Below are 27,095 nucleotides of genomic sequence, written 5' to 3' on the forward strand. Positions count from 1 at the left end.
ATGGATAGTCAAACAGCACGGAGGTAAGAAAAAACATCTTACTTCTGTGTCAAAAGGAAACAAGCTAACTGGAACAGTCAGTGAAGCTCCTGAAGAATGGTTACTTAATATGGAAACAACTGAATTTGATTGTAGCTTTAGCACTAATGAGTTGGTGACTTTGTCAAGTCACTTCATGTAGCTTATGCTAAAGTCCGTGCTGATTCCTCACAGATAGCTCTTATTGCTGCTCTTGGGTATCTTCCTCACCTTTTATCTTTTACTTTTATCAAGATGGCTATCTAAAACTTTATAAACGACCTTGCTCTGTCTTTCCACAATTTAGCTCATATTTTCACTTTATAGTGAAGATGAGCCTCAACACGTAAAGTGTCCAAATGTCTTACTTCTACATTAGTGAAAAAATCTCCATAGTATAACGTATCCACTCAAAGAAAGAATGGTAGAAAAATATCCCAGTTTTTAAAATTAAAATGTCTTCCGAGTTAGAGTTTATCAAAAGGATTTTTTAATTATAAAACTATAGAAAATTAGAAAAAATATGGACAAGTTCAAAGAAAAATATTTTAATGTTCCATAGTTGTACCATGCAGAAATACCTATGAGTTTCAGTATATTTTCTCTCTACTCTTTTTGTATGCATATTTTTTACATTGTTGAAATTATACAAAATGTACAATTTTATCTTGGTTATTTTTCACTTAACATTATAACTCTAACATCTTAAACATTTTTGTAAGTGATCTTAATAGGTCCAGAATATATCAGAATATAGACACACCTCTAGAATAAAATTATGTTTTGAACATCTGTTATATATCAGTGTCATTGTGCTAAGTATCTTACATACCTTAGAGCAACCTCGTCAGGTATTTGCTGTTGTTTACACTTTACAGATGAGCAAGTAGACTCAGTTAAGTAACTTGCCCAGGGTCACAAAGATAATATCAAGTCCCTTGTTTTTTTCTATTATATTTGTGATGCCTCCATTTTAAATAATTACCAATCTATTTTTGAACATACAGGTTGTTCCTATTTGTAGCCATTAGAAATATGACTAGCTCTGGCTGGTGTGGCTCAGTGGATTGAGCGCCGGCCTGTGAACCAAATGGTTGATGGTTTGATTCCCAGTCAGGGCACATGCCTGGGTTGCAGGCCAGGTCCTCAGTTGAGGCATGCAAGAGGCAACCACACATTGATGTTTCTCTCCCCTTCTCCCTCCCTTCCCCTCTCTCTTAAGAATAAATAAATAAAGTCTTTAAAAAAAAAAGAAATAAACTTTTAAGTAACATTTGTATCATATTCGGTGTTACAGTGCTGTGATAGCAATAGTAAATAGTGTTCTCCTTATTTCTAATCTCTAAATTCTCTGGGCCTTTGGCAAGTCATCCAGTCCTCTACTTGTTTTTATTTTGTTCTCCAGAATTGACACATCTCACCAGAGTGTCATGAGAAAGGCACTAGTGAAGCATCATTAGTTAATTTAGGAAGCACTTTAAAGACAGAACTAAGTTGTCTTTGTAAGTGGTAGTTTTTATTGTTGCTTTTGTATTCAGTTTTCTGCCTATTGGATTCTTACTTAATCAACCAGTGAACTCCTAACCCACTTTCCAAACACCATTATAAGAAAGTAATGTAAAGGAGCATAGCATATCTCTGCAATAATTCTAATGACAGGAATTGAAATGGTTGCTAAGTTTTTGTGCATTATAGTTGGCTAGACTTATGATATAAAATTATCAGTATTTTCATTGTAAACGACTAATTCTTACCTTGAAAATGTAAAGGATAAAAATTAACTTCATTTAGTCATTTATTTATTTTTTATTTTTAAAGACTTATTTATTTTTAGAGGGAGAAAGAGAGGGAGAGAAACACTGATGGGATCAGTTGCTCTCTCGTCTACGCCCTGACTGGAAACCAAGCACAGGCATGTGCCCTGACCAGGAATTGAACCAGTGACCTTTTGCTTTGTAGGACGACACCCAACCAACTGAGCCACACACCAGTCAGGGCCCATTTAGTCATTTCTTTATAACTCTAATCACCGATTTCTTCAGCAAGAGGGGAAGATGCCGATAAATAATAACTAGAATGAGGGTTATGAGGCATAGTGTGTGCCTTCCTGGGGTTTCAAGGCTAAACATATGCTACAGGCTGATAAATCTTTTCTGTAAGCATGGTAGTGAAGTTGCATGTAAGAGAAAAAGTTATTCATGCAACAAGTTTTTGAAAAAGAGAGCAAAAAGAAAGAAAGAGACAAAATGAAAGGCATTCAAACATTTGTCTCCAAAAATATGTGACAATCACTTCTGTTATTCCTAACACTGGTAATACTGTTTATTTTAAAACCAGAAACTCCATTTGATAGTCATACCTGACCTGTCTAAAACTGTTACAGCAACAGGTGTAATTTGAAGTCAGAAAAGAAATTCACCAGTCATGACAAAAAAGTACTAAACTCTTGTCACTGTTATCGTTTTTTTTTTTTTGGCTATAAAAATGTTCTTATTTTCTACTACAACTTGTTAAATTAAATTAGATTTAAACCTTTTATACTAGCAGATATCATTTATTCATGCAGCTTAACTGTAGTTTGCCATATATATATATATATAGTCTTGGCAATAAAACAAAAAATGCCTATTTTTCTACTCTGCTTTTTAATGTATTCAGTAGTGGCTAATTGGTGCTCAAGCCTGGTATATACTTAGATAACAAGAGACTATAACTTTAACTTTTGTTTGTAATATTAAAAAAAAAATAATTTTGAGAAAAATTTTACCATCAGGTCAGCTTTTTAGAGAAATTTTGGAATATTTATATTTAAACTCATGGAAAATATTGAATCTTTGTTATCTCACAAAGTAATTGTGCATTGTATATTTTAAATAATACCCTTATAAATTTGAAATTTTTTAGTTACTCGTACATTTTTAAAGTATATTTTATTGATTATTCTGTTACAGTTGTCCCAGTACCACCCTTCCCTCCAGTAATATTGTGCCGCCCCGCCCCCCGACTTAGTTCATGTCCACGGATCATGCATATAAGTTCTTTGGCTTCTCCCTTTCCTACACTATTCTTAACATCCCCCTGTCTATTTTGTTCCTACCCATTATGCTTCTTTTTTAAAAAAAATATGCTTTATTGATTGTGCTGTTACAGTTGTCCCAATTTCTTTTCCCTCTGCTCCCCTCCACCCAGTGACCCCCCTCCCTCCAGTTGTCACCCCCCTTAGTCCATGCCCATTGGTTGTGCATATAGTTCAACATCTTCCTGTCTACTACACTCCCTCCTACTATACTTCTTAATTCCTGTACCATCTCCCTCCCTTTCCCCCCTTCCCCCTCCCTCCCCGCTGACCTCCCCCCAATATGTTCCCCATACCTATAATTCCTTTCCCACTCTCGTTGCCTACTTAGTTTGCTTTGTTTCGATTCTCTAGCTTCTGTTGTTGGTTGTTGTGATACAGTTTTCATTTTAATGTTCATACTTTTGATCCTCTTTCTCCTAAACAAGTCCCTCCAACATTTCATGTAACAGTGGTTTGGATGAACTCCTTCAGTTTGACTTTGTCCTGGAAGCACATTCTCTGACCTTCTATTCTGAATGATAGCTTTGCTGGATAGAGTATTCATGGCTGTAGGTTTTTGCTTTTTATTACTTTGAATATTTCTTGCCAGTCCCTTCTTGGCTGCAGAGTTTCTTTTGAGAAATCAGCTGATAGTCTTATTAGGACCCATTTGTATGTAATTCTCTTCTTCTCTCTTGCTGCTTTTAAGATTCTCTATCATTAATTTTTTGACAGTTTGATTATAATGTGTCTTGGTGTGGTTCTCCCTGGGTCCAGTTTTTTTGGAACTCTGTGCTTCCTGGACCTGTAAGTCTTATTTCCTTTCCCAAGTTAGGGAAGTTCTGCTTCATTATTTTTTCACACAATTTTTCAATTTCTAGTTCTTCTTCTTCACCTTCTGGAAACCCTATGATTCAGATGTTGGCCCTCTTATAGCTGTCCCATAGGTTTCTGATCGTCTCCTCATTATCCTCATTTTTCGTTTCCTCTTTCTGCACTGGTTAACTGTTTGTTCCTTCCCTATGTTCTGATTTGTTGATTTGATCCCTGGTTTTATTGCCCTCACCACTAGTTTTGTACGTGTTTTTGTTCATTTGAGCAGGACTAGCCTTCATTCCTTCCCCGTCTTGTTTAAGGTCTGCTCTTAGGTTTGTAAGCATTTTTATAACCAAAGCTCTGAACTGTGCCTCAGAAATATTTCCTATCTGCTGCTTCATTAGATTAGATATTTGCTGTCTGGTCAGCTGCATCACTGGGATCTCTATCATGATCTGTGCCATCCTGACCGTTTTGTGTTTACCTTTGCTTCCTGAGTAGGGCTGTCACACCTTGTACGCTATAGGGGGTGGAGCCCCATGCACTCGTCACAACTGAGCGACCCTTCTCACCATACTGTGGTGCTTTGTGTGGGGGTGGGGGTCCAAGATGGACTCCTGCTGTTCACTCTCCACTGAGAGACCGGGAGCCTCCTCCTCTGTCCCCACTCCCTCTGGGCCTCACAGTCCAAGGCAATGGGGGTCTGCCTTCCCCGGCATTGGAATTGCAAGCTGATGGGTCTGGTCTGCAGCCGGGGGTGCTCCCCAGGCGCTTCTCGCCTCCCCTTAAATACGGGTGTCTGTGCTTACTGCTGTCCCACTGCCATTGCCGCTGCTGCCGACGACAGCACAGCTTGACCTCTCCGCCCCCGCTTCACCCTCCTACTCATCCGGATGAGCACCACTTCTTTATAACTTCATACATTGGACTTCCATTTATTTTCTGGAACTTCTGGTTATTTCTGGTTTTGCACTAGTTGTATTCCTTCTTAGTTGTGGAGGGGGACAGAGCGTGTCAGTCTAGGCCTCCATCTTGGCCAGAAGTCTCCTGTGTGTGTTTGCCTCTGTGTCTTAGGTAGAGCTGTCGCTCCTGTTATGTTGTAAGGTGCGGAGCCTTAGGTATTCATCAGTAACAGGAGACCTGTTTCACCACGTTGTGGCGCTGTATGTGGGGGAGGGGTCTGAGGGAGAACAATGCCTCTTGCCCAGCACTTGCCCCTTTTCCAGGCACTTCATCCACTTCCATACGGGACTGGTGCCTCTCTAGCTGTTGCCCTGGCCGTTGTTCCCAGAGCGGGTGGGTCTGGGGACATTCTAGGACTGTGGGGGCCCTTTAAACCATCATACTATGCTGAGAGACCAGCAGTTTCTGCCTCCACCCCAACCCCCACTGGTTTTCACAGTCAGAAGCAATGAGGCTTGATCATCCCCAGTGCTGGGACCATGAGCTGTGTGGTCTGGTGAGGAGCTGGGCACTCTCCCCAGATGTCCCTCCTGACTTTTTAAAAGATGAAACTGTGCTTTCCACTGGCCTGCCGCTGTTGCGCTGCTGCCACCACCAAACTATGTCTTCTCTGCCCCGGCTCCGCCCCTCCTCCCCATCTGGATGAGTATTTCTTTTTTATATCTTTGTTGGACTTCCAAGTAGTTTGATTTTCTGGAACTTCTGATTGTCTCTAGTTTTGAGATAGTTGTATTCCTTCTTAGTTGTGGAGGGAGACACAGCGTGTCTGTCTACGCCTCCAGCTTCTGTGCTTCTTAATCTCTGTACCTTTTCCCCCATTTTCCCCTTCCTCCTTCCCACTGTTCTCCACACCTGTGATTCTGTTCCTGTTCTGGTTGTTTGCTTAGTTTGTTTTTGTTTTTGTTTTATAGATTCAGTTGTTGGTAGTTGTGAGTTCATTGTCATTTTAATGTTCATAGTTTTGATCTTCTTTTTCTTAAATAAGTCTCTTTAACATTTCATATAATAATGGCTTGATGATAATGAACTCCTTTAGCTTTACCTTTTCTAGGAAGCACTTCATCTGCCCTTCCATTCTAAACGATAGCTTTGCTGAACAGAGTAATCTAGGTTGTAGGTCCTTGCTTCTTATCACTTTGAATACTTCTTGCTGTCTCTTCTTGTCTTCAAAGCTTCTTTTGAGAAATCAGCTTATAATCTTTGGGAATTCCTTTGTAGGTAACTCCATGCTTTTCTCTTGCTGCTTTTAAGATTCTCTCATTATCTTGAACCTTTGGCATTTTAATTATGCTGTGTCTTGGTGTGGTCCTCTTTGGGTCCAACTTGTTTGAAACTCTGTGCTTCCTGAACTTGTATGTCTATTTCCTTCATCAAATCAGGGAAGTTTTCTTTCATTATTTTCTCAGTAAGTTTTCAGTTTTGTGCTCTTCCTTTTTTCCTCCTGGTATCCCTATGATTTGGATGTTGGCACATTTGGAGATGTCTCAGAGGTTCGTAAGCCTCTCCTCTTTTTTTGTTTTTTATATATTTTTGCATTCTTGTTTCTTCTTTCTATTCTGGTTGGATGTTTATTTTTTCCTTTTGTTCCAAATCATTAATTTGAATCCTGGCTTTCTTCCATTCACTGTTGGTTCCCTCTATATTTTTATTTTTTTAAAAATATATTTATTTATTTTTAGGGAGAGGGGATGGGAGGGGCACAGAGAGGGAGAAAAAAAATTGCTGTGCAAGAGGAACATCAATCGGTTGCCTCTTGCATTCCCCCAACTGGGACCTGGTCTGTAACCCAGGCATATGCCCTGATTGGAAATTGAACCGGTGAGTTTTTGGTTCTCAGGTTGACACTCAGTCCACTGAACCACATCAGCCAGGGTTATATTTTTCTTCATTTCACTTTGTGTGACCTTCATTTTTTTTCTTTCTTTTTTTTGCCATAATCTATGAGTTCTCTGAGCAACCTTATCACCAGTGTTTTGAACTCTACATCCAATAGGTTGACTATCTCGGTTTCATTTAGTTCTTTTTCTAGGATTTTGTTCTGGTCTTAAATTTGGGCCATATTTCTCTGCCTCCTCAATTTGGCAGCCTCCTTGTGTTTTTTTTCTGTGTACTAGGTAAAGCTGCCTTTACTTCCTCTCTTAGTAGTGTGGCCTATGTAGCAAAGGCACCTGTAAATTATGTGGGGCAGGGCCTTAGGTAATTGCCAGGGCAGGGCCAACTGCTTCACTGTTCTGTGGCTCTGTTTGTAGTGGGGGGCTCAGAGAGGGGACAGTGCTGCTGCCTGGCTTTTGGTAATTTGCCCGGCACTCCCCATTTCCATTCACTTCACCCACTTCCCATATGCGATTAGCACCCTTCCAGTTGCTGCCCTGGGGTTTGCATACATTTTAAGTACATGCAATGAAAATTTGGCAATTTCTTTCACAGTCCCAACCCCCACTGGTTTTTACAGCCAGAGGTAGTGGTGGTTTTATCTACCTGGTGCTGTGTGGTCTGGCCTGGGATTGGAATCGTTCACTCCTAGGATGTATCTCTCCTGATTTTTAACCACCACACGTGAATGTGGGACCATCAGTTCCGCCTCTGCTGCCGCCACTCGTCTGAGCCACACTACCTCTCCACCCCATCTCTGTGACTCCACTCCTCCTACCTGGCTAGATCTTTAAATCCTTGGTTGTTGGATTTCCATATAGCTCGATTTTCTGATGGTTCTGGTTGTTAATTTGTTTTTGAGATCTGGTTGTAATTCTTTCTATGGTTGAACGACGAGGCACATGAGGAGGCAAAGTTTGTCTACCTACACCACCATCTTGGCTGGAAGTAAAACGAAATGTACATTTTTATATATAATTACTTGTTCCATGTTGTATCATCATCATCCATAGATACAAATAGGATAACTATTACAAAGCCAAAATAGCGCTTCACAGTAATTCATAAATATCTGGTTGATAGTCTAGGACAGTGTGAAGCTCATCATATTAAAACATTTTTTTGTGTGTGTGTTCACAGGAAACCTGTCCAGTTTAAGTCGTCTTGGTCTGAGATATAACAGACTGTCAGCAATACCCAGATCACTGGCAAAATGCAGTGCACTTGAAGAATTAAATTTAGAGAACAATAACATTTCTACTTTACCAGAGGTAAGAAGTAGAAACAAGCTTGGAAGATAATCAAGGGAAAACTAGTAAGTCTTTACAGCTGGGTAAATAATTTGATGATTAAGTTTGCCTAAGAATAAGTATGCTGTGGATACACAGCCATCACTAAGGTACAAATTTCAAAAAAGAAAGAATAGGTATGATTAAAGGAACACACTAAAATATTGTGTTGTTGCGCAGAAGGGAGAAACCAAAGGGGAAAATTGGTGTGCTACTTTCCCCTTCAGCACCGCATAAACTTTTCTCATGTCACTTTGAAAACTGGCAATAAAAGCAATAATAAAGGAAAAGTTGTATAGCTTGTTTTAAAACTCATTGCCCCACCCAGTTCAGTTACTGAAGTAAAAGGTACTATAGAAAGATGATAAATGAAATGAACTACATAGAACATACTATTTATTATGAAGATTAATATTAGCTGCAACACTCCTGTGACCCAAGTTACTACCCTGCTTATACAATAATATTAAAGCCTATTTAGCATCTGTCAGTCACCAAAATCTGTTATCTTTAAACACATTAGTTTTAATTTGGGTTTTGTTGGTTCTACTAGAAAAATATTTTCATTTACTTTGCTCGGAATAATTGGACAAGATGCAATCATTTAAAAATGTTTTTTCTCAACTTTATTACTTTTTTACTCTTGCCCTCTTTTGCTACCTACTATTTTAGCATACCCAACAACTTACATGTTTGCTTATGGTTATTCAGCATAATAATATCTTATTGTAGTGTTCTAACATATAAAGGAATGGAATTGTGGACTTATGGATTGAGCTTTTGTGAAGACTTTTTGTCTAACAATTAAAAATGTCTAATATAAATGGTCCTATTATGTTTCAACTATTGCTAGTTTTCCCATGGAGTTTGTGTATGTATATTTGAATTAAGAATAAAGGTGCTTTGGATGAATGTTTTTCAGATTTTTGCTTTGATTTAGAACAATTTGAGTAGATGAAACTATAGGTTTGTAGCAGTTAGTTTATATAATAAATATATTCATTTTTTGTTTCTCAGATACAGAAATAAAGTAGCACCTATTAATTTGGCTCCTACTAATCTGAGTGTTTGGGGTTTCAGAAAGCAGCTTGGTCAGAGTACAAAAACGAATTTCCCAGGATTGGAGTTTCTAGGCTGGACCAGTGTTTCACCTGTTGCAAAAGAATACTGTTGTTAGCAGCAGTTTAAGTAGGATAAGGAATAGAGTGCACAGATTTTAGATAGAGCCCTGACAACTAGACTGTCTAGATTTTTGTGTTTCTGCGATTGTGGTAATTTAGAATGATCAAAATGGGTGAGGTTCTACTGTTTGATGTCATCACCCCCTTTTCTAAAAGTGATTCATATCCATAATAAAACAAATAATAAGCAAATTAATTAGACTTTGTTGGGATGCTTTTATGGATGATTTGTGAGCTTAACTAAAATTAACCACTTTTACAACTTCACTGTACCTAGATATAAGGACTGGGTGTATATCAGATTACACAGTGAGAAGTTTAAAGTTTATTTATATATTTAGTCTTACTGTCTGTGAAGGGAAACTAATTATTGAGTACCTCTTAGAATACAGAGATTGTGGTAAGTACTTTCATATTTAATATTTTGTGAGTGAAGTAAGTCAGGATTTATTTTCGATAAAATTATAAAGAGGACAGCTGTCTTCAGTCTGGCTGTGAAAGAGGGGTATATGTACATGTGAGTTGGTGTGTGTTGTGTATGTGTTCAAACTGGCCTATTTTCAGGTGGAAAAGCTATGGGGGAAACCCTTAATTGGCCTTGTTCACATATGGGAAAGCATTAAGTCTTATTTAAACATAGTATATGTGCTTTGGAAGAGCATATTCCTAATGCAAATATCTAATTATTTATAATAAATACAGTGAGGAAGACAAAATCCATTAGATAGCACTTCCTCTAGACATTCAAGCTGAGTTAGGCAAGAAAAATTAGGAAAGTGGTTTCTAGTTGGGGCTCATTATATTGCTGAAATCAGAACTGACGGAATGACTATATACTTTTCCCTTTGAAAACTATCTGAAAAAGGACTAGTTTTAATGTAGGCATATACACATAAGCAAATGGAACTTAATAATACTCAAGGCTAGGAGCTCTCTATATATTAACCCATTCAAATTTTCATTATAATCCTACTAATTATTGGGGTATTCTTATCAAATAGGTAGGGATAAGACTTAAGAGAAGTTATATTTCTTAACATATTTTGGGGGGAATATGGTGAGAAATATATTGATTATCTAATTAATTCACCAGAGATCACAAAACTGGTAAGTGAAGATCTAAGATGGGAACCTAGATATGTCAAACTCCAAAGCAATAATAAACAACTCCAAAGCTTCACAGTATGATCTAAGAATGAAAGGTTGAATAGCTGCCTTCTTGTTGCCCCTTTTCAGATATCATCAATTATTAACATTTTTTAATAGAAAAATGTCAACTCAGTAAAGTACGTAAGCTGGATGAATAGTGACATTTTGTCATGAAACTCAATAGAAAACTCCTTTATTTTTGGTAACATGTGATACAGATATTTTTCCTGAATTTACTGCCATGCAAAGCTTTCTTACCGCTCTTCCTTTTATCTATGTATACCAGTAGACAGATATTGAGGAACTTCTTAACATTCAGTATAAAGAACAAGTTTCAGTTCACTGTGTAATTACATCTTTCACGATACAGTTATTTCATTCCTTCCGCTGGCCTTGCAAATCAATTGACACCTCAGGTATTAAGTCTTCAGTTTCCTCATAGTGGACAGCTAAAATTTAAACACTCGTACACATACACATTTCACCCTGCTTGTTTTAATCCCTGCTTGGGCTTTTATTTCAATCTACAGTGTTTTTTTCTACTTCTCTAAATATTTCATTATTTTTCATCCTTTAAAATTTAGCTCGCTCTCAGCCTCCTTACTGCTTTTCCAGTTACTCCAGTATTTCTCTCTTTTTTTTTTCCTTTCAACTTAAATAGAGAAGGGACTTAAAATGCTAGATATACTAGATATTGTAAAACTATAAATTTCTTTTATTTCTTTAGAAAGTCTTTACTACAATCTATAAAATAAGGCATTATCATTTACTAATGAATAAACTAAGGTTCAGAGAAATAACTTGCCTGAAGTCACAAGCTACTAAAAGATAGAGCTAAGATTCAAAACTATTTTATAGCTTATACCAATGTTTCTTAAACTTTAATAAGCATACAAATCATCTGGGAATTTTAAGATTCATATTATGATTCTGTAGGAGTTGGGCCTAAGACTCTGCATTTCTAACATCTCCTACGGGACGCTGATTTACTCTCTTTTGAACCAGACTTTGAATAGCCAGAGCCTATTTTATGTTATTTATTATCGATTATGTACAGTTATGTATTATTTTCTTTTTCCTATCTGTGATCTTATTTCTCTAGATAGGGTTTAGCCTTCTTAATAACAGATATTTTGTGATGCCTAAACATCTAGTGCTGTGGTTACATGAAACGGGGCTGAAGTAAAGGGATATGGGGTCATGTGCTTAATAAATACTTATTTGATGGGTACATATTCCCAGACATCTTACCATATGGAAAAGCAATGTATTATACAATATCCGGAAGTATAATCATCTTCTGAATTTAATATTTCTAAAAGGAAGCATTAAATTACTAAAGAACTGCTTACTCTGTGCCAGGCATTATGTTCATGTTAATAATAATTTAGAGATAGTATTTAAGACCTGATAAGGATTGGTTACACAGCAAGTGGCAGAACCAGGACTGTTTGATACCAATGTTTCTGTTCTATAGAGGTCCCAAACTGGCCACTCATGAGGCACCTCTTCTCCACAGACAGATTTCTTTGTAATGTGTCTTAAATAAATTGAGTTAAAGAATAAAAATTATACGATTTTATATAAGTAATTGAATTTCTTGTTTCTTGTAAAATCCAAAAACCCGACTATATTGGCTCCACAGTCTTGCAGGGAACAATTAGCTGGAGTCGAGTAGTGACTGTTACTCTCCGTGAGATATCACAGAGCAGCCCAGCCAGTCTCGGTCATGTCTTACCTTCAGAGCCTTTAAGGCATTTGTATTTGGGACTTCTGCTCTATACTCGACAGAATAAGTCTTTTTATAGTTTTAATTCTTACATTTATTTTCTTTTCTTTTTACAGAGTCTTTTATCAAGTCTTGTGAAACTAAATAGTTTGACCTTAGCTAGAAATTGCTTCCAGTTATATCCAGTAGGTGGTCCATCTCAGTTTTCCACCATCTATTCCCTCAACATGGAACACAATCGAATCAATAAAATTCCATTTGGTATATTCTCCAGAGCAAAAGTATTAAGTAAGCTGAACATGAAGGTAAGCCTCTGAAAAAAGCTGCTATTACTAGCACTTCTACTAATACTTATGTTTTCTCTATCAGTGTGGAGAATGGGTATTTGCTTCTTGCTGATGGGGTCTAAACTGATAAGGACACTTCAGGGCGATTTGTATTAGGTAACAAATACCTTAGAACTGTGCAGACTCTTAGCAATTGTCCTAAAGAACATCCATAGTTATGAATGTTCATAAAAGCATAGTTGTAGGTATATTTATTATAGAGCTTTCTATTTAATTGGTACACACTTAGAATGCTAATAGAGATTTTATTTTTTAGAAGTATTTCGGGCATACCTCATTTTATTGCAGTTTGCTTCATTGTGCTTCACAGATACTGTGGTTTTTTTACAAATTAAAGGTTTGTGGTAACCCTGCATCAAGCAAGTCTGTCTGGGCCATTTTTCCAACAGCATTTGCTCACTTGGTGTCTCTCTGTCACATTTTGGTAATTCTTACTGTATTTCAAGCTTTTAAGTTGTTATTATTATATCTGTTGTGATGTTATTATTGTGATTGTTTTAGGGAGCCACAAATCACACTCATATAAGTTGGAGGTCTTAATTGATAAATGCTGTTGTGTTCCAATTGCTCCACCAACCTATCATTCCCCCATTTCTGTCCCCCTCCTCAGGCCTTCCTATTCCCTAAGACCCAGTGATATTGAAATCAGGCCAGTTAATAACCCTTCAGTGGCCTCTGAGTGTTCAAGTGAAAGGAAGAGTTGCATGTCTCTCGCCTTAATGAAAAGCTAGAAATGATTAAACGTGGTGAGGAAGACATGTTGAAAGCCGAGATAAGCTGAAAGCTGGGCCTCTTGTGCCAGTTAGCCAAGTTGTGACTCCAAAGGGAAACTTGAAGGAAATTAAAAGTGCTACTCCAGTGAACACACGAATGATAAAAAACCAAAACAGGCTTATTGCTGACGTGGAGCAAGTTTCAGTGGTCTGGACAGAAAACCAAACCACTTACAGCATTCCTTTAAGCCAAATCTGTATCCAGAGCAAGACCCTAACTCTTCACTTCTTTGAAGACTGAGAGGAATAGGGAGGCTGGAGAAATTCTTTATGAAAGGAAGAGTTAATTGATGTGGCAAACTTCATTGTTGTCTTATTTTAAGATATTGTCACAGCCACCCCAAGCTTCAGCATCCATCACCCTTACTCAGCAGCCATCAACATCTAGGCAGGACCCTCTACCAGCAAAAAGACTATGACTTGCTGAAGGCTCGAATTTTGGTTGACTTTTTTTTTAACAATAAAGTATTTTTTAAATTAAGGTATGCACATTGTTTTTTTAGACATAATGCTGTTATTACACACTTAATAGACTACAGTATAGTATAAACGTAACCTTTACGTGCATGGGGAAATAAAAAAACTTATGTGACTCTCTTTATTGCAATATCTGGAACCAAAACCTGTAATCTTTCTCAGGTATGCCGGTGTATCTTCAATGGAATACTATGAAGCCATTAAAAATAATACTCTAGTTTAGAAGAATATTAAGCATCAATTGAAGCATTCAATTAAGTTTATTAAGTAGAAAAAAATTAAAGCATGTAAGACTTTCCACACATTGTTTTTAAAAGCTGTTTTTAATGTGCCTAATTATATATTAAATAGTTATAGATTTATATGCATAAAGAGCCAGTGTTTGCCAAAATACAATATTTATCTTTGAATATCAGAATTATTTATGGATATCTTTAGCTTTTTTTTTTTGCTTATTTATATTCTCTACAGTGACTGTGTTTTATGTTTGTAATAAGGAAAAATGAGTTTGTTACCAAAGGAAGAAAGAAATGAGAAATATTTGTTCAGTGATTTAATTTGTAGTGAACAAACTTAAGGGCCAGAGGTGAAAGTAAATTGGCTACGTAGCTAATTTCATAGCTGAGGCAGGAATTCAGGAAACCTTTCTTTCCTGCTTCCAGGTAGTGTTCTTTCTATTGGATCATAATGTATCCCTTTGTCCTTGATGAATCATTTCAACATTAATTGTGGTTCTTTAAACTACAGTCTAAATGTACAGTGATTCTTGATTCTTTCTATACTTGTTCATAAATATATGTGTTCTTTTATGATGGTTCTTTGGAAATATATAATAAGTGAACTACTGGAAATTCAAAATAATCTTAAACAAGCATAAAACTTGTTAATCAGTCTGGATATATGAGATTTAGCAATGGTAATGGCATTAATCTAATGTTCATTTTGTAATAGCAGTCCAGGTAGGTGTTCATTAGTTTCTGCGTTTGGTTATACATTTTTATCAATACGATGTTAATGTAATATGTTATCTTGGAAAGTCTATTTTCAGTGAAATAATAAAACTTTGCATAGAGCTTTGTCTTAATTTTTCTTCAAAATTATAACATGTTTAACAAAACTTTTTCTTGAAAGAAGTCAATTAAAGCCTGACATTTCCTCCTCATATAAGCACCAGGATTAATTTTTTTTTAGTAAAAGTGTTTTATCATACTATTAACTATTAGTAGTTTGGGCATAGATAAATAATAGTTTAAGTGTAATAAATAGGTAACAAGTTAAAATATTATAATTACCTGGCTGCTGTGGATTGAACGTCGGCCTGCGAGCCAAGTGTTGCTGGTTCGATTCCCAGTCAGGGCACATGACTAGGTTGCACATCAGGTCCCCAGTTGGGGGCACAAGCGAGAGGCAACCACACAGTGATGTTTCTCTCCCTCTCTTTCTCCTTTCCCCTCTCCATAAAAAACAAACAAACAAATAAATAATTTAAAAAATTATAATGAAAGAAAACTTGGGTTTTTAAATAGATATTTGCTCCTTAGGATTTCTTTTATGGATGATTTTGTGCAAAATAAGACAAGTAATCAACATACATTGCAAAAAAAAATTAAAATACAGATCAACAAAAAGAACATGAAATAATTCCACCAATGAGAGGTAGCATCAATATTATTGATACCCAGTTGGGACAGTGGTACTGACGGTCCCCTCTCAATACCAATACCCACATGGTAAGAATTGTTATTGATGACACTGTGTTTTATAAATAAATGTGAGGAAGCAGAAAAAAGAATTAGTGAATCATTGGCATATAGTTCACTTTTTTTCTGTGTATAGCTATATCTAATTTTTAAATGAAATGAGCAGCACACTATTTCATCGTCTGCTTTCATTCAGTGATATGTTTTTTGTCATCTTATGGACTTTTAAAGTAAAACTGTGTCTATTTAGTTAGTGTTCTGATGATTTAATTCGCTGTCTGATGAAGACTTTTTCCCTCTTGTACTTTATTGCTCAGCATCTCTAGAATTGCTGAGGTTGTCTGGTTTCCTTGTAGGCCATAATTAGATGTTTATTCTTTCATTGTGCTCATGAGCATCCACATTTTATTAAGTGATTTCTGTACATTATTGTGAAATGGGAAAAACATCATATTTATCATTGTGACTTTTGAAATTTCAAGCATTGGTTTATATAGTATATATTTTTTCTATATACAGATAATCACATAGAGAACAAGCTTTCAATGTAACCTCAAAATAAAAACCAAATTACTGTATGGGAAACTTTGGAAGCTTAGCATTTTTATTGCTTTTTTGTTCTTTTTATATTTGTTATCAAAAAAAGGGAAAAAGGTTTTCTGTTTAATTAAGAATTCTCTTTCCATCAGGTGGTATATATGGAACTTTATTTTTGTGGTTATACTTTAGTTGCATCTTCTTGTCTTTGCCAGGACAATCAGTTGACATCACTTCCCTTGGATTTTGGAACTTGGACCAGTATGGTAGAATTGAATTTAGCCACTAATCAGCTCACAAAGATCCCAGAGGATGTGTCTGGTCTCGTTTCTCTTGAGGTGCGTATTAAAGAGCATTCAGGACACCTTAGATCCTTCCACAGTTATCTCACTTACAAAGTTACCAACTAAAATAAGCAATTTCTATCTGGGCGAAAATCATAATTAGAAATGTTAGGTCTTTCTTTTTTGTAATTTTATTTTTAAAATATATTTTATTGATTATGCTATTACAGTTGTCCTAATTTTTTCCCCTTTGCCCCCCGTTCCCTCCAGCAGTCTCCTCCACCCCTTTAGTTCATGTTCATGTCCATGGGTCATGCATATAAGTTCTTTGGCTACTCCATTTCCTATACTGTTCTCAACATCCCCCTTTCTTTTTGTACCTACCAATTTGTACTTAATCCCAGAACCTTTTCCCTATACTCCCCCTTCCCCCTCCCAGCTGATAACACTCCTAATGATCTCTATATCTATGATTTTGTTTCTGTTCCATTAGCTTTTTAGATTGAATTGATAGTTGTGACTTAATTGCCATTTTAATATTCAATGTTTTGATCATCGACTTTTTCTTAAATAAGTCCCTTTAACATTTCATGTAATAATGGCTTGGTAATGATGAACTCCTTTAATTTTACTGTGTCTGGGAAGCACTTTATCTGCCCTTGCATTCTAAATAATAGCTTTGCTGGATAGAGTAATCTTAAGTTGTAGGTTCTTGCTTTTCATCACATTGAATACTTCTTGCCAGTCCCTTCTTGCCTGTAAGGCTTCTTTTGAGAAATCAGCTGATAGTCTATGGGAACTCCTTTGTAGGTAACTCTTCTTTTTCTTGTTGCTTTTAAGATACTCTATTTATCTTGAACCTTTGGCATTTTAATTATTATGTGTCTTGGTGTTGGTCCTGTTTAGGTCCAATTTGTTTGGGACTCTGTGCTTCCTGGACTTGTATATCGATTTCCTTCACCAAGTTAGGGAAGTTTTCTTTCATTATTTTTTCAAATAAGTTTTCAATTTTGTGCTCTTTCTCTTCTCCTTCTGGCATCCCTATGATTCAGATGTTGGGACATTTGGAGGTATCCCAGAGGCTTTTTAGTCTATCCTTGTTTTTTTTTTTTTGAATTCTTTTTTCTTCTTGCTGTTGTGATTGAATGCTTTTTTTTTTCTTCCTTATGTTCCCAATCATTGATTTGATTATTGGCTTCATCACCTCCACTGGTGGTTTCCTGTAAATTTTTCTTTATTTCACTTAATGTAACTTTCATTTTTGCCTGGGTCTTTTTTATGCTGTTGAAGTATCCAGTGAGTTCCTCGAGCATCCTGATAACTAGTGTTTTGAAATCTGTACCTGATAGGTTGCTTATCTCCATTTTGTTTAGTTGTTTTTCTGGAGTTTTGTTCTGTTCTTTCATTTGGGCCATATTTCTTTTTGTCCTCATTTTGGCAGCCTCCCTGTGTTTGGTTCTGTGTATTAGATTGAGCTGCTTTGACTCCTGACTCCCTCTCTTAGTAGCATGGCCTATTGTATAAAAGCACACCTATAAATTGTATGGGGTGGAGCCTTGGAGCCTTAGGTAATTGCCAGTGTGGGCAACCTGTGGTCACCACTTTGTGGTTCTCCGTGGGGGAGGGCTCAGAAAGGGGACACTGCCACTGCCTGGCCTATGGAGTTTTTCCCAGGAGGCAGCTGTCTCCTGGCACTCTCCCTGCTGCCAGTCACCTCAACCTCTCTCCATATGCCACTGGTGCCCTTCCAGCTGTTGCCTTGGTGCCAAATCCCTGAGGGGGTGGTTCTGCCTAAGTCCTAAGTCCATTGTGGGCCATTTAAGAAGAGTCTCCTGAGAATCCTGCAATTTCTTCCGCCGCCCTACCTCCACTGGTTTTCACAGCTAGAAGTTTTGGAGACTTATCTTTTTGGCGTTGGAACCCTGAGCTAGGTGGTTTGCTCTGGGGTTGGGTCCCTCGCTCCCCAGGCATCCCTCCTGATTTTTATCCACCACATGTGGATGTGGGACTGCTTGTTCTGTGTCTCTGCACCCCCTTTGCATCTCTGCATCCCTCCACCTCTCTGTCCCTCTCACCCCTCCACCTCTCCACCCCTCCTACCTCTCTGGATGAATGTGGCTTCTTTAAATCCTTGGTTGTCGGACTTCCACATAGTTCAGTTTTCTGTCGAACCTGAGTGATATTTGTTTTGTAGTCTTGTTTTAATGTTTTTTAAATTTTTTAATTTTCATTGTTTTTCTGTTACAATTGTTACCCCCCACCCAGCCCACCCCTTCTCCCACGGTCTATCCCGCCCCGTTGTCCATTCTGTTTTAATTTTTTTTGTTGTTGTTCGATGAGGTGAATGAAGCATGTTTACTTACGCCTCCATCTTGACCAAAAGTCCAGAGCTCTCTTAAATATACAACCCTATTAGGATGATGAGGTGTTGACTTAATCTTGGCTCAATGCTTTTGAATTACTCTTGCCTACTAAAAGTTGGTATGTTTGAGTGCTTTGAAGCATCTTTGAAATAAAAGGTTTCTAAAACTTAACATTTTTTAGAATATATTTTTCCCTTAATTGTTTAAGAACCCTGCACCAACTCTTTTCAAAATAATTATGGATTTCTTACACTGGCATTCAGAACCCTTCATATAACTGTGGCCTACTTTTCCATCCTAATTACCCACGTACTCTTTTATTTACTAGTTAAATATTTTCTTTATTAGAAATGTGCATATTTCTAGGTCCATACATTTAGTCTTATTATTTTCAAAATATAGAATGCCCTCCTCTCATTCCCTTTTTTCCCTTTTAAATTATTTTCCATAATTAAAGGTCCATTTTATTATCATGTCCTTTGTCAAGTATGATTTTGCTTACCTCTCCGTTCCTAGAATTTTCATTCTTTTGATGAGAAAGATTACTAATAGTAATTACTTTAAAAATTTTCTCTGTATCCATATTTTCTAAAAAATCTTAATTTCTTCTTGTATTTCTTATTTAGTAAGGTGAAATAGTATGGTATAATTGTTAAAAGCATGAGCTTTGAAGCCAGACAGATCTGAGACTCTTTACTTATGGATTTAACCATCCCAAACTTCAGTTTTCTAGCTGTGAAATGGGGATAATATGTAGTATTTTTCTTGTAAGGTTGTAGATAATGCATTCAGTGTAGTGCCCTGCAAATAGTGAACTCAATAATTGACAACTGCTGTTTATTATTTTCTTGGTCTTATTGTATATATTTATTTTATTTTGGAAAGTATAACTTTGAAGGAAGTAAGTTGGTATAAAAAATTAGCCAGACCTTACATAGATCTTCCTATTTAGTGTTATTATCACTATCCCTATACCCAGTATTTTCCCCCTACATCCCCACTGTAACTTCCCTAAGAACAAGGACTATTGTCTTCAACCTTGTTTTTCCTCTTTGATATATTGTAGGATGTCTTTCAGTAAAATAAATATACCACAAATAATAACTGTGGTAGATTGATATAGGCAGTTTAGAAGTCAGATGTTACCTCCATTAAATGATGGTTTGTATGGATTGGAATAAGTAACTTGTTTCCTATTAGACATTTATAACTATTCAGTATCAAAATGCTGTTAACTATATGAATCTTAGTACAAGTAGATAGTAATTGTATTTTTTTTGTAAGTTAATAAGTATGTATATATTTTTAATTTAGTTAGATTCTTTACTTTTGCTTATATTAGTTATGACTTAATCAAATAAAACCTATTTTCAATAACTAGGGTAATTTTTTTTAGAATAGTTGTTTTATGTGATATAATTGAGTATTACCTTTAATATTCAATGTTTAGAAAATTAGCATTGCTTAATAAATTGTAAGGCAAACAATGGTAATATATAATTCCATTTTATGAGTTGCCAAACACTATCAATAATTTCTCTTTAGGTTCTAATATTATCAAACAATCTTCTAAAGAAGCTTCCCCATGGTCTTGGAAACCTTAGGAAGTTAAGAGAGCTGGATCTAGAGGAGAACAAATTGGAATCTTTGCCAAATGAAATTGCTTATCTTAAGGATTTACAGGTAAAACATTGTCTTGATAATTTTATAATTATATGATTAAAATTTTGGGATGCGTTCCAAATTACACATTTTTCTTAAAAATTTGATCTAATTCTTAGACTGATAGATTTTCCTATTAGAGTATTAGGGCTGAGTTTTATGTTAATTTCACCTATTTGCTTTTGTCTTCCTAACAAATGATATTTTTTGAAAGAAAAACTTACTGAGTGATTCTTGTTCTGTCCAACCTAATTTCCCTATTTGTGTTACTTGTTTAGTAAATGTATCATTTTAAACTTACACAGGTGTTGGAAATGTATCTGTAACTGTCTTCTATTATGTTGCTCTTTTAGAAATTAGTCTTGACGAACAACCAGTTGACCACGCTTCCCAGAGGGATTGGCCACCTCACCAATCTCACGCACCTCGGCCTTGGAGAAAACCTGCTCACTCATCTTCCCGAGGAAATTGGTATGAAGCCTTTGGGTGCTTGACTCTATTAATAACTTGTTCTTTGTTTGTTCAGGTAGTATTTCAGATAATTATGACAAATCTGTTTTTGGCTCTACTGTCTTTGTCAGCCAGGGTTCTAGCAGGCTCAAGGTTTCTATCCTAGTCTATCCTATTCTATTCTATTCTATTCTATTCTATTCTATTCTATTCTATTCTATTCTATTCTATTCTATCCTATTCTGTTCTATTCTATTCTTTTTTTAATCAAGCACCAGAGATTGGTGGGTTGTTTGGTTGGTTTTGGTTAGGTGTTTTCATAGAGTTAAAGTTGTATTTGAGAATGTTTTAGCATATTTATATTTCTAATAGGTAAACCCGAATTTCAAAGAGTTATTATATACTTTTTCAAATTTAAATATTACACAGTCTTGCTTTAAATTAGTGATGTCTTATGTCCAAAGATCATTTTCTATGAGATTTTAAGATTGATTAATATTTCATGATGTTAATATTTAAAAGTATTTAAAATTTTCTGTTTTTATATTCATTACTTCATATAATCAATTTAACCACCTTGAATTTGAGGCAGTGCAAGTTATAATCCCATTTTATAAAGAGTTAATTGATTGAGGTCACATAGTAGTTTTTAAATTAGCAATTTTATGTTCACCCATCTATACCATGCTGCTCCATAGGCACTATAGTTTGTTGATTAAGGATGGTTTTGAAGTAAAATAGACAATTCAAACTCTGGCTCTGTGGCTTTGGATACGGTAGGGGAACCCAAAGTTTCAAGTTTCCTGCCTGTAAAATAAGGATGATAATAGTAACTTCTCATAAGGTTGCTCTGAATATTAAATAAAATATTAAATGTAAACAAATATATTACTTGGTAACCATTAGTTTTATTACCCTTCTATATACCACTATAAAATAGCACAAATTTTGAAGTTTTGAAATTGACAACACACAAGACAACTTTCCACTTTTATTTCTAGTATATTTATTCAGCTGGTCTCATGCAGTTGCTTGACATATTCCTAGAACGTATAAGTATCCTAAGGCAGCTTAAGAAAAATTTAAAAGAGTCTATAAATTGATTTTTGGCTCACTGCCAAGTAAGTACGTGGTAACTCTTAGTGAAAGATTTATACCAAGTAACAAAAATCTTTCCACATGAGAAATTTATTAATAAAGAGAGATTCTCACATTGTCTACAACAGAAAAATGATTATAGGCACTGATGCCTCTGGAATTTCAAAAATAACACTCCAAGCTTGAAAACTAGTCATAAAGGAAGGGATCCTGATTTAATTGGTATGGAGTGTGACCTGTATGTTAGGGTTTTCAAAGTCTCCCCAGTTGATTTGAACATGCAGCAAAGTTTGAGATCCACAGTTGTAGAGTTTTAAAATTAGGAGAAGAATGTAAAAGGAAATGGTTATTTCAGTGCCAGTGAATTTGTTTTAGTAATTGGTTTTTTAAAAAATAATAATTGATTTGATTTTTTTAAACAGGTACACTGGAGAACCTAGAAGAACTGTATTTGAATGACAACCCCAACCTGCATAGCCTTCCCTTTGAGCTGGCTCTTTGCAGCAAGCTTTCAATCATGAGTATTGAGAACTGTCCACTCAGCCATCTTCCACCTCAGATTGTTGCTGGGGGTCCTTCTTTCATCATTCAGTTCCTAAAGATGCAGGGTCCATATCGTGCCATGGTCTGATACAAATCTGCTGGTCCCACACACTGTTCAAAAATAGACTGCCATTAATGTTTCATATCTATATCTGTATCTATTTATGTAGATATTGATATATTTGGCAGATTTATAAAGACTGCATTATGTGTTTCTGCTAATAGAGGAATCATAGCCATTTAGATGTTTTTAAATTCTGTACAAAAGGCTTATATAAGTTTTCTTTGCTGACCTTGGATGTTTTTCTGTTGTGTAATATGATATGTCAGTTTGCTTAAAACATTTGTAAACAAATCATGAATTTATTAAATTTAAGGGGCAGAGGTAGTATAGTTAGATATACTTCTCTTAGCAAAAATAATGGGCAAACAATTTTGTTGCAACTTTTCATATACATTTTCCCCTTACCAATTGTCAGACCTTTATAGTATTATAGACCCTGAAGGTAGAATTTTTCTTTAACTTATTTTGAAATCTGAGATTTAAATTTTATATATTGTTTACAGTCAGAGTAAATCACTGGATTTTTTGTTGTTGTTTTGATTTGCTCTGTTTTAATCAGTCAGATCTAGAGTTTATATTGTCTGCTAAAGAATTTGCATCAGCTGGTTCAATTATTAAAAGGTATTTTTTTTTTTTTGAAACAACTGGCAAATTGAAGATACAGTAAAAAATTCTAGAATTTCTTTAATTGTGATTCTCAGATCAATTGTGAAGCAAAATATTTGACAAGTGTTTGGGTTGTGGGGGAGGGTATTGAGACCTTTTTCTAGTATAAATATCTTTTCTTGAGTTTGGGGGAACAGAAACTTGTAGTGCAAAGGAGATTTCATTCCTAAAAGTTGCAGGTCCACAAAATATAGTAGAATAATTTGGCAAAAAAATACACATAAACACACGCATTCTATATATGTATATACAATGCTATATAGATATGTATTTATTATATCATAAACTACAATAGGTAACTTTAAGAATTTCTCCCTAGTCTTGTACAATGAAAATGAATGTTTTTCTTTGAACACTGCAATATATGTATGTTTCAAGGTTATTTAACAGTGTACTATGGTTTTATATCTTGACTTGCCTTGTACGTCTTTCAGTTCTGGAATATCCGCGTCTAAGCACAATATCTTCACACTGTGCTGTATTGCTGCTGAACTAAATGCACTTTTCCCCACATTTGGGGCACTGGCTTCAAACAATTCAGTTCAGTACCATTGATTTTATTCTCATTTTTCCTTTCTTGGTAGTTGTTAATACAGTTATGGAAAAGAGGCACGTTGCATAGAGCCATTGATAGTTCAGTGGAAGTTCTGTAAGATGTGCATGTGCTATTTGGTGTATTTTCTTTTGCTTTACTGTTTTAAGGCTGGCAGTATTATAAATGCGTGCCCCTTATTCAGTACTCTTACTTTTGGTAGTGTCAGTCTAAGTTGATTTAATTTTTGAAGAGACAGAGCAAGTGATTTCTAGATATCATCCTAAAAACACTTCCCATATAATGGATAACTGTTATGTGTAGTTACATGTTGCTGCTTGGATTTCTTTTTTTACTTCCTTTTAGATGGGAATTGTGTCTTAAATAAAACTGTTTTTGAATTAAGGCCATGATATAAAGATAGAAATTTGGAGTGTTGTTTTGCTTTTCCTGGTGCTCAAAATCAGGACTAAGTTTGAGGTGGAAACTATATTTGTAATTGGCACATTGTTAAGGAACAACTAAGCAATTGAAGGCAGGTGAAGATATAAAACCCTAGAATGCTTAAATGTGCTGTAAAACTATTGTAGATATCACTGGATTTTACCAAGTAATATCCTTTCTTCTCTTTTTCCATCTACTGTGGCTTTTCAGTTAAAATTTTGTTTATAAAAGGAATTTGTTTATTACAGCTCTACCTAGAGCTTGTGTGTATGTGTGGTTTTTAAAAATCTCATATCCATTGTGCTTATGTATTGAGATAATGGGACTTGAATTTTAAAGGGAGTAACCTAATGTCTTTTCTTTTTGGAAAAAAATGGTTTCTTAAAAATGAAAATAGATACTTTTTTAAAACATTTTGGTTCCCCTACCTTCATTTATATTGGTCTGTAACAAATGCAAAATGATCAAAATCTTACATATAGGAATGTTGTTACAGGCAAACCATATATAGCTGAGGGGTTACAAAATTTTTTTTATGAAGCATAAAACATATGTCCTGGATATGGCTGCTACCTTGTAAGAGCCCATGAATTTTATTAGTTCTAACAAGAAACTGAAGTGGACTCTAATTGGTATACCCTTGTGAAATCAAGATATTTAATATTTAAAGTTAGAATATAAGGGATATTGTTGGCTACATGTGAGCTCATACTTTTCCTGAACTGCAGTAGGACTAATTGGCATGTCCAAAATTTTTCTTCTTAAAGGATATTTTTCTTTTAAAGAAATTAGGTTAGTCTCTCCATAAGGCTCAGTAAATTTTTTAAAATGTCATAGAATATTACATTGTTCTAAACTTTGCTTTTTGTTAATATACAAGATGGGGCAAAAGTAGGTTTACAGTTGTACATATGGAAATATGCAATAATTAATAAATAATGTAAAAATAAACTTTTATGTACTCATGACTGTAAACCTACTTTTGCCCCCCCCCCCCCCCCCGTATAGTAGCAAAACAGTGATGACTATGTCAAACAGTCCTTCTGTGGTAGTTTACTACTTTTTAAATTTCAAATAATTATTTTATACAGAAAGAAAGGGGAAATCCTAAGTAACTTATGAATACAAAGGAAAGCAGTAGAAAATAGAAACTGTGGGAGGAGGAAATACACATAAAACATTTATTTGTACTTATGTTAAAAGCTGGGTGATGCAAATGGAATAAGCTCAAAATGTAATAGCATATTTTTAATTTATCTTGTAAAGTCTGAAACATTTAAAATGGATAAATTGTTATACATCACAATTTATCTAGTCTTTCTCTGATACCTTTGTTATAACTTTTACTTTTCATCTCAGTTACTGCTAAGCCATGTGCATTGAATCCAAATTTCAGCTTGCAGAATTTGTAATTATTTATCAGTAAGATTGGGTTGCAGTTAAAGTATATAAAATGGGACACTTTGAAATGGAAAGGGGGCACTCCCTATTGTTATATTGGGCCAACAACCATACATCAGAACTGTCTCTGGAAAACCAGGATATATGGTTACTCTTGCATGATTAAAATTAGGTGAAAGCAAATGGCACAATCCAAAAATAAGCAGAGAAGAAATTCCTGAAATTTTTAAATTAAAAAATACTTGTAAAAAAAGATTTCCTTCGGCCTATACTAGAGGATAATATAGTATACCAAATACCTTAGCTAAAACTTCTTTCTTTATTATTTTGGTTAGTTTAGCTCTTAAGAGCCAACTTGGGTCATTGGAAAATGTGACAATATTTGATTGATTATCAGATCTCTGAGAATTTGAATATTTAGAGTTGTGACATTGATTTGGTATCTGTGGGAATATCTTGAATGTTGTTAGATTAATAAAGTATGAGAATGTTTTATAAAAGAGTTATCAATACTTTGTTATTGAACAGAATGCCTTCTAAAGCTGATAACACTAAGGAAACATTTGTGGGTTTATTTTAGACTTTGAAATATAAGTTAAAATATAAATTTTGTGGGGGGGATTTTTAACTTTTAAAACTGAAGTTCGTAATTATTATCCTTAAGAACTTTCTCTTTACACACTTGTTAATTATCCTGCTGACATTATACATTCTGTATATAAACTTTTTAATGTAAACACGTTAGTGTCAGGACTTCAACTGAGTAGTTATCGTGTTTCAGATTGGGGAGTTTTTCAAGTTTGGTAGGAGGAATAGTGTCCACTATTGAGAGCAGTACAGGCAAGGCTACAGGTTTGCAGGTTGTGCGGAGTACACCACCACCACCACGTGTTCGGGGAATGTATTCACAGCGAGAGTTTGTATATTTATTATGGAAGTTTTTCAGCAGATGGCAATAAAGTGCCTTGTTCTAACAAAATCAGTATACGTATTGGGTCAAATTTCTGAAAGATAGAAGTAAAGTCTTACTAAGGAAGGACCACTTACTTACTCCCCTCATTTGCACAGTGGTGCCAGTGAGCTAATGGGAGATTTGATCTTCATGCAGATTATTAGAGCTCCAGCCTAACGATTCTAATAATAAATGAATAATATTTAAATGACATTATACACCTTTTATATGTTATAGGTACTATGAAAAATTACCTTATTTGGAAAACCTAATTAGAGTCTAGGTGGTTTATCAGTGACCATTATTATTTGTATTTTATGTTATATAATTACTTTTTATCATTATTGGTATTATTTGTGTGGAGAATTTAACTTTCCACTGGCTTAATCAGTCTTATATACAAATAACATGTGCATTAGTTGTCAATACCATTTTCTTTTTGTGATTTTGTAAAAATTATTCTTCAGTAAGTCTATTCATCTAGCTAGCACTTAAAACCTGGTGTCTGCCGCTAAAGGGAATGTGTATGGCTCAAGTCATTTATTTTAATATTAGTTTTTAATAGAATAGTAATGTATAAGTTTTCCTCATTTAGTGGTTTTCTTAACTCAAAAATTATCAGAATTTAGAATGTTGTAATTGCTCAATAAGAATGTAACGAAGTATTTTGTATAATGCATAGTATCCTTTAATTATATTTTAATTTGCATGCTGGAACTTGTTTTTA

General features: G+C 35.2%; 1 protein-coding gene across 1 annotated transcript in view; it reads left to right on the forward strand.

Moving 5' to 3' along the window:
• SHOC2 (SHOC2 leucine rich repeat scaffold protein) overlaps positions 1–24,426 on the forward strand; it is a 75,126-nt gene extending 50,700 nt beyond the window's left edge. Inside the window, exons 4-9 of the mRNA XM_090278582.1 lie at positions 7,868–7,998; positions 12,192–12,380; positions 16,125–16,247; positions 20,102–20,239; positions 20,572–20,689; positions 22,189–24,426. Of these exons, the coding sequence (XP_090134708.1) occupies positions 7,868–7,998; positions 12,192–12,380; positions 16,125–16,247; positions 20,102–20,239; positions 20,572–20,689; positions 22,189–22,397 (908 nt within the window). The 3' untranslated portion in view covers positions 22,398–24,426. The remainder of the gene's footprint in view (positions 1–7,867; positions 7,999–12,191; positions 12,381–16,124; positions 16,248–20,101; positions 20,240–20,571; positions 20,690–22,188) is intronic.
• Positions 24,427–27,095: the final 2,669 nt, after the last annotated feature.

This window comes from Furipterus horrens, unplaced genomic scaffold, assembly GCF_987537825.1.
Source record: "Furipterus horrens unplaced genomic scaffold, mFurHor1.1.pri manual_scaffold_5, whole genome shotgun sequence".
In the NCBI taxonomy this organism is placed as follows: domain Eukaryota; kingdom Metazoa; phylum Chordata; class Mammalia; order Chiroptera; family Furipteridae; genus Furipterus; species Furipterus horrens.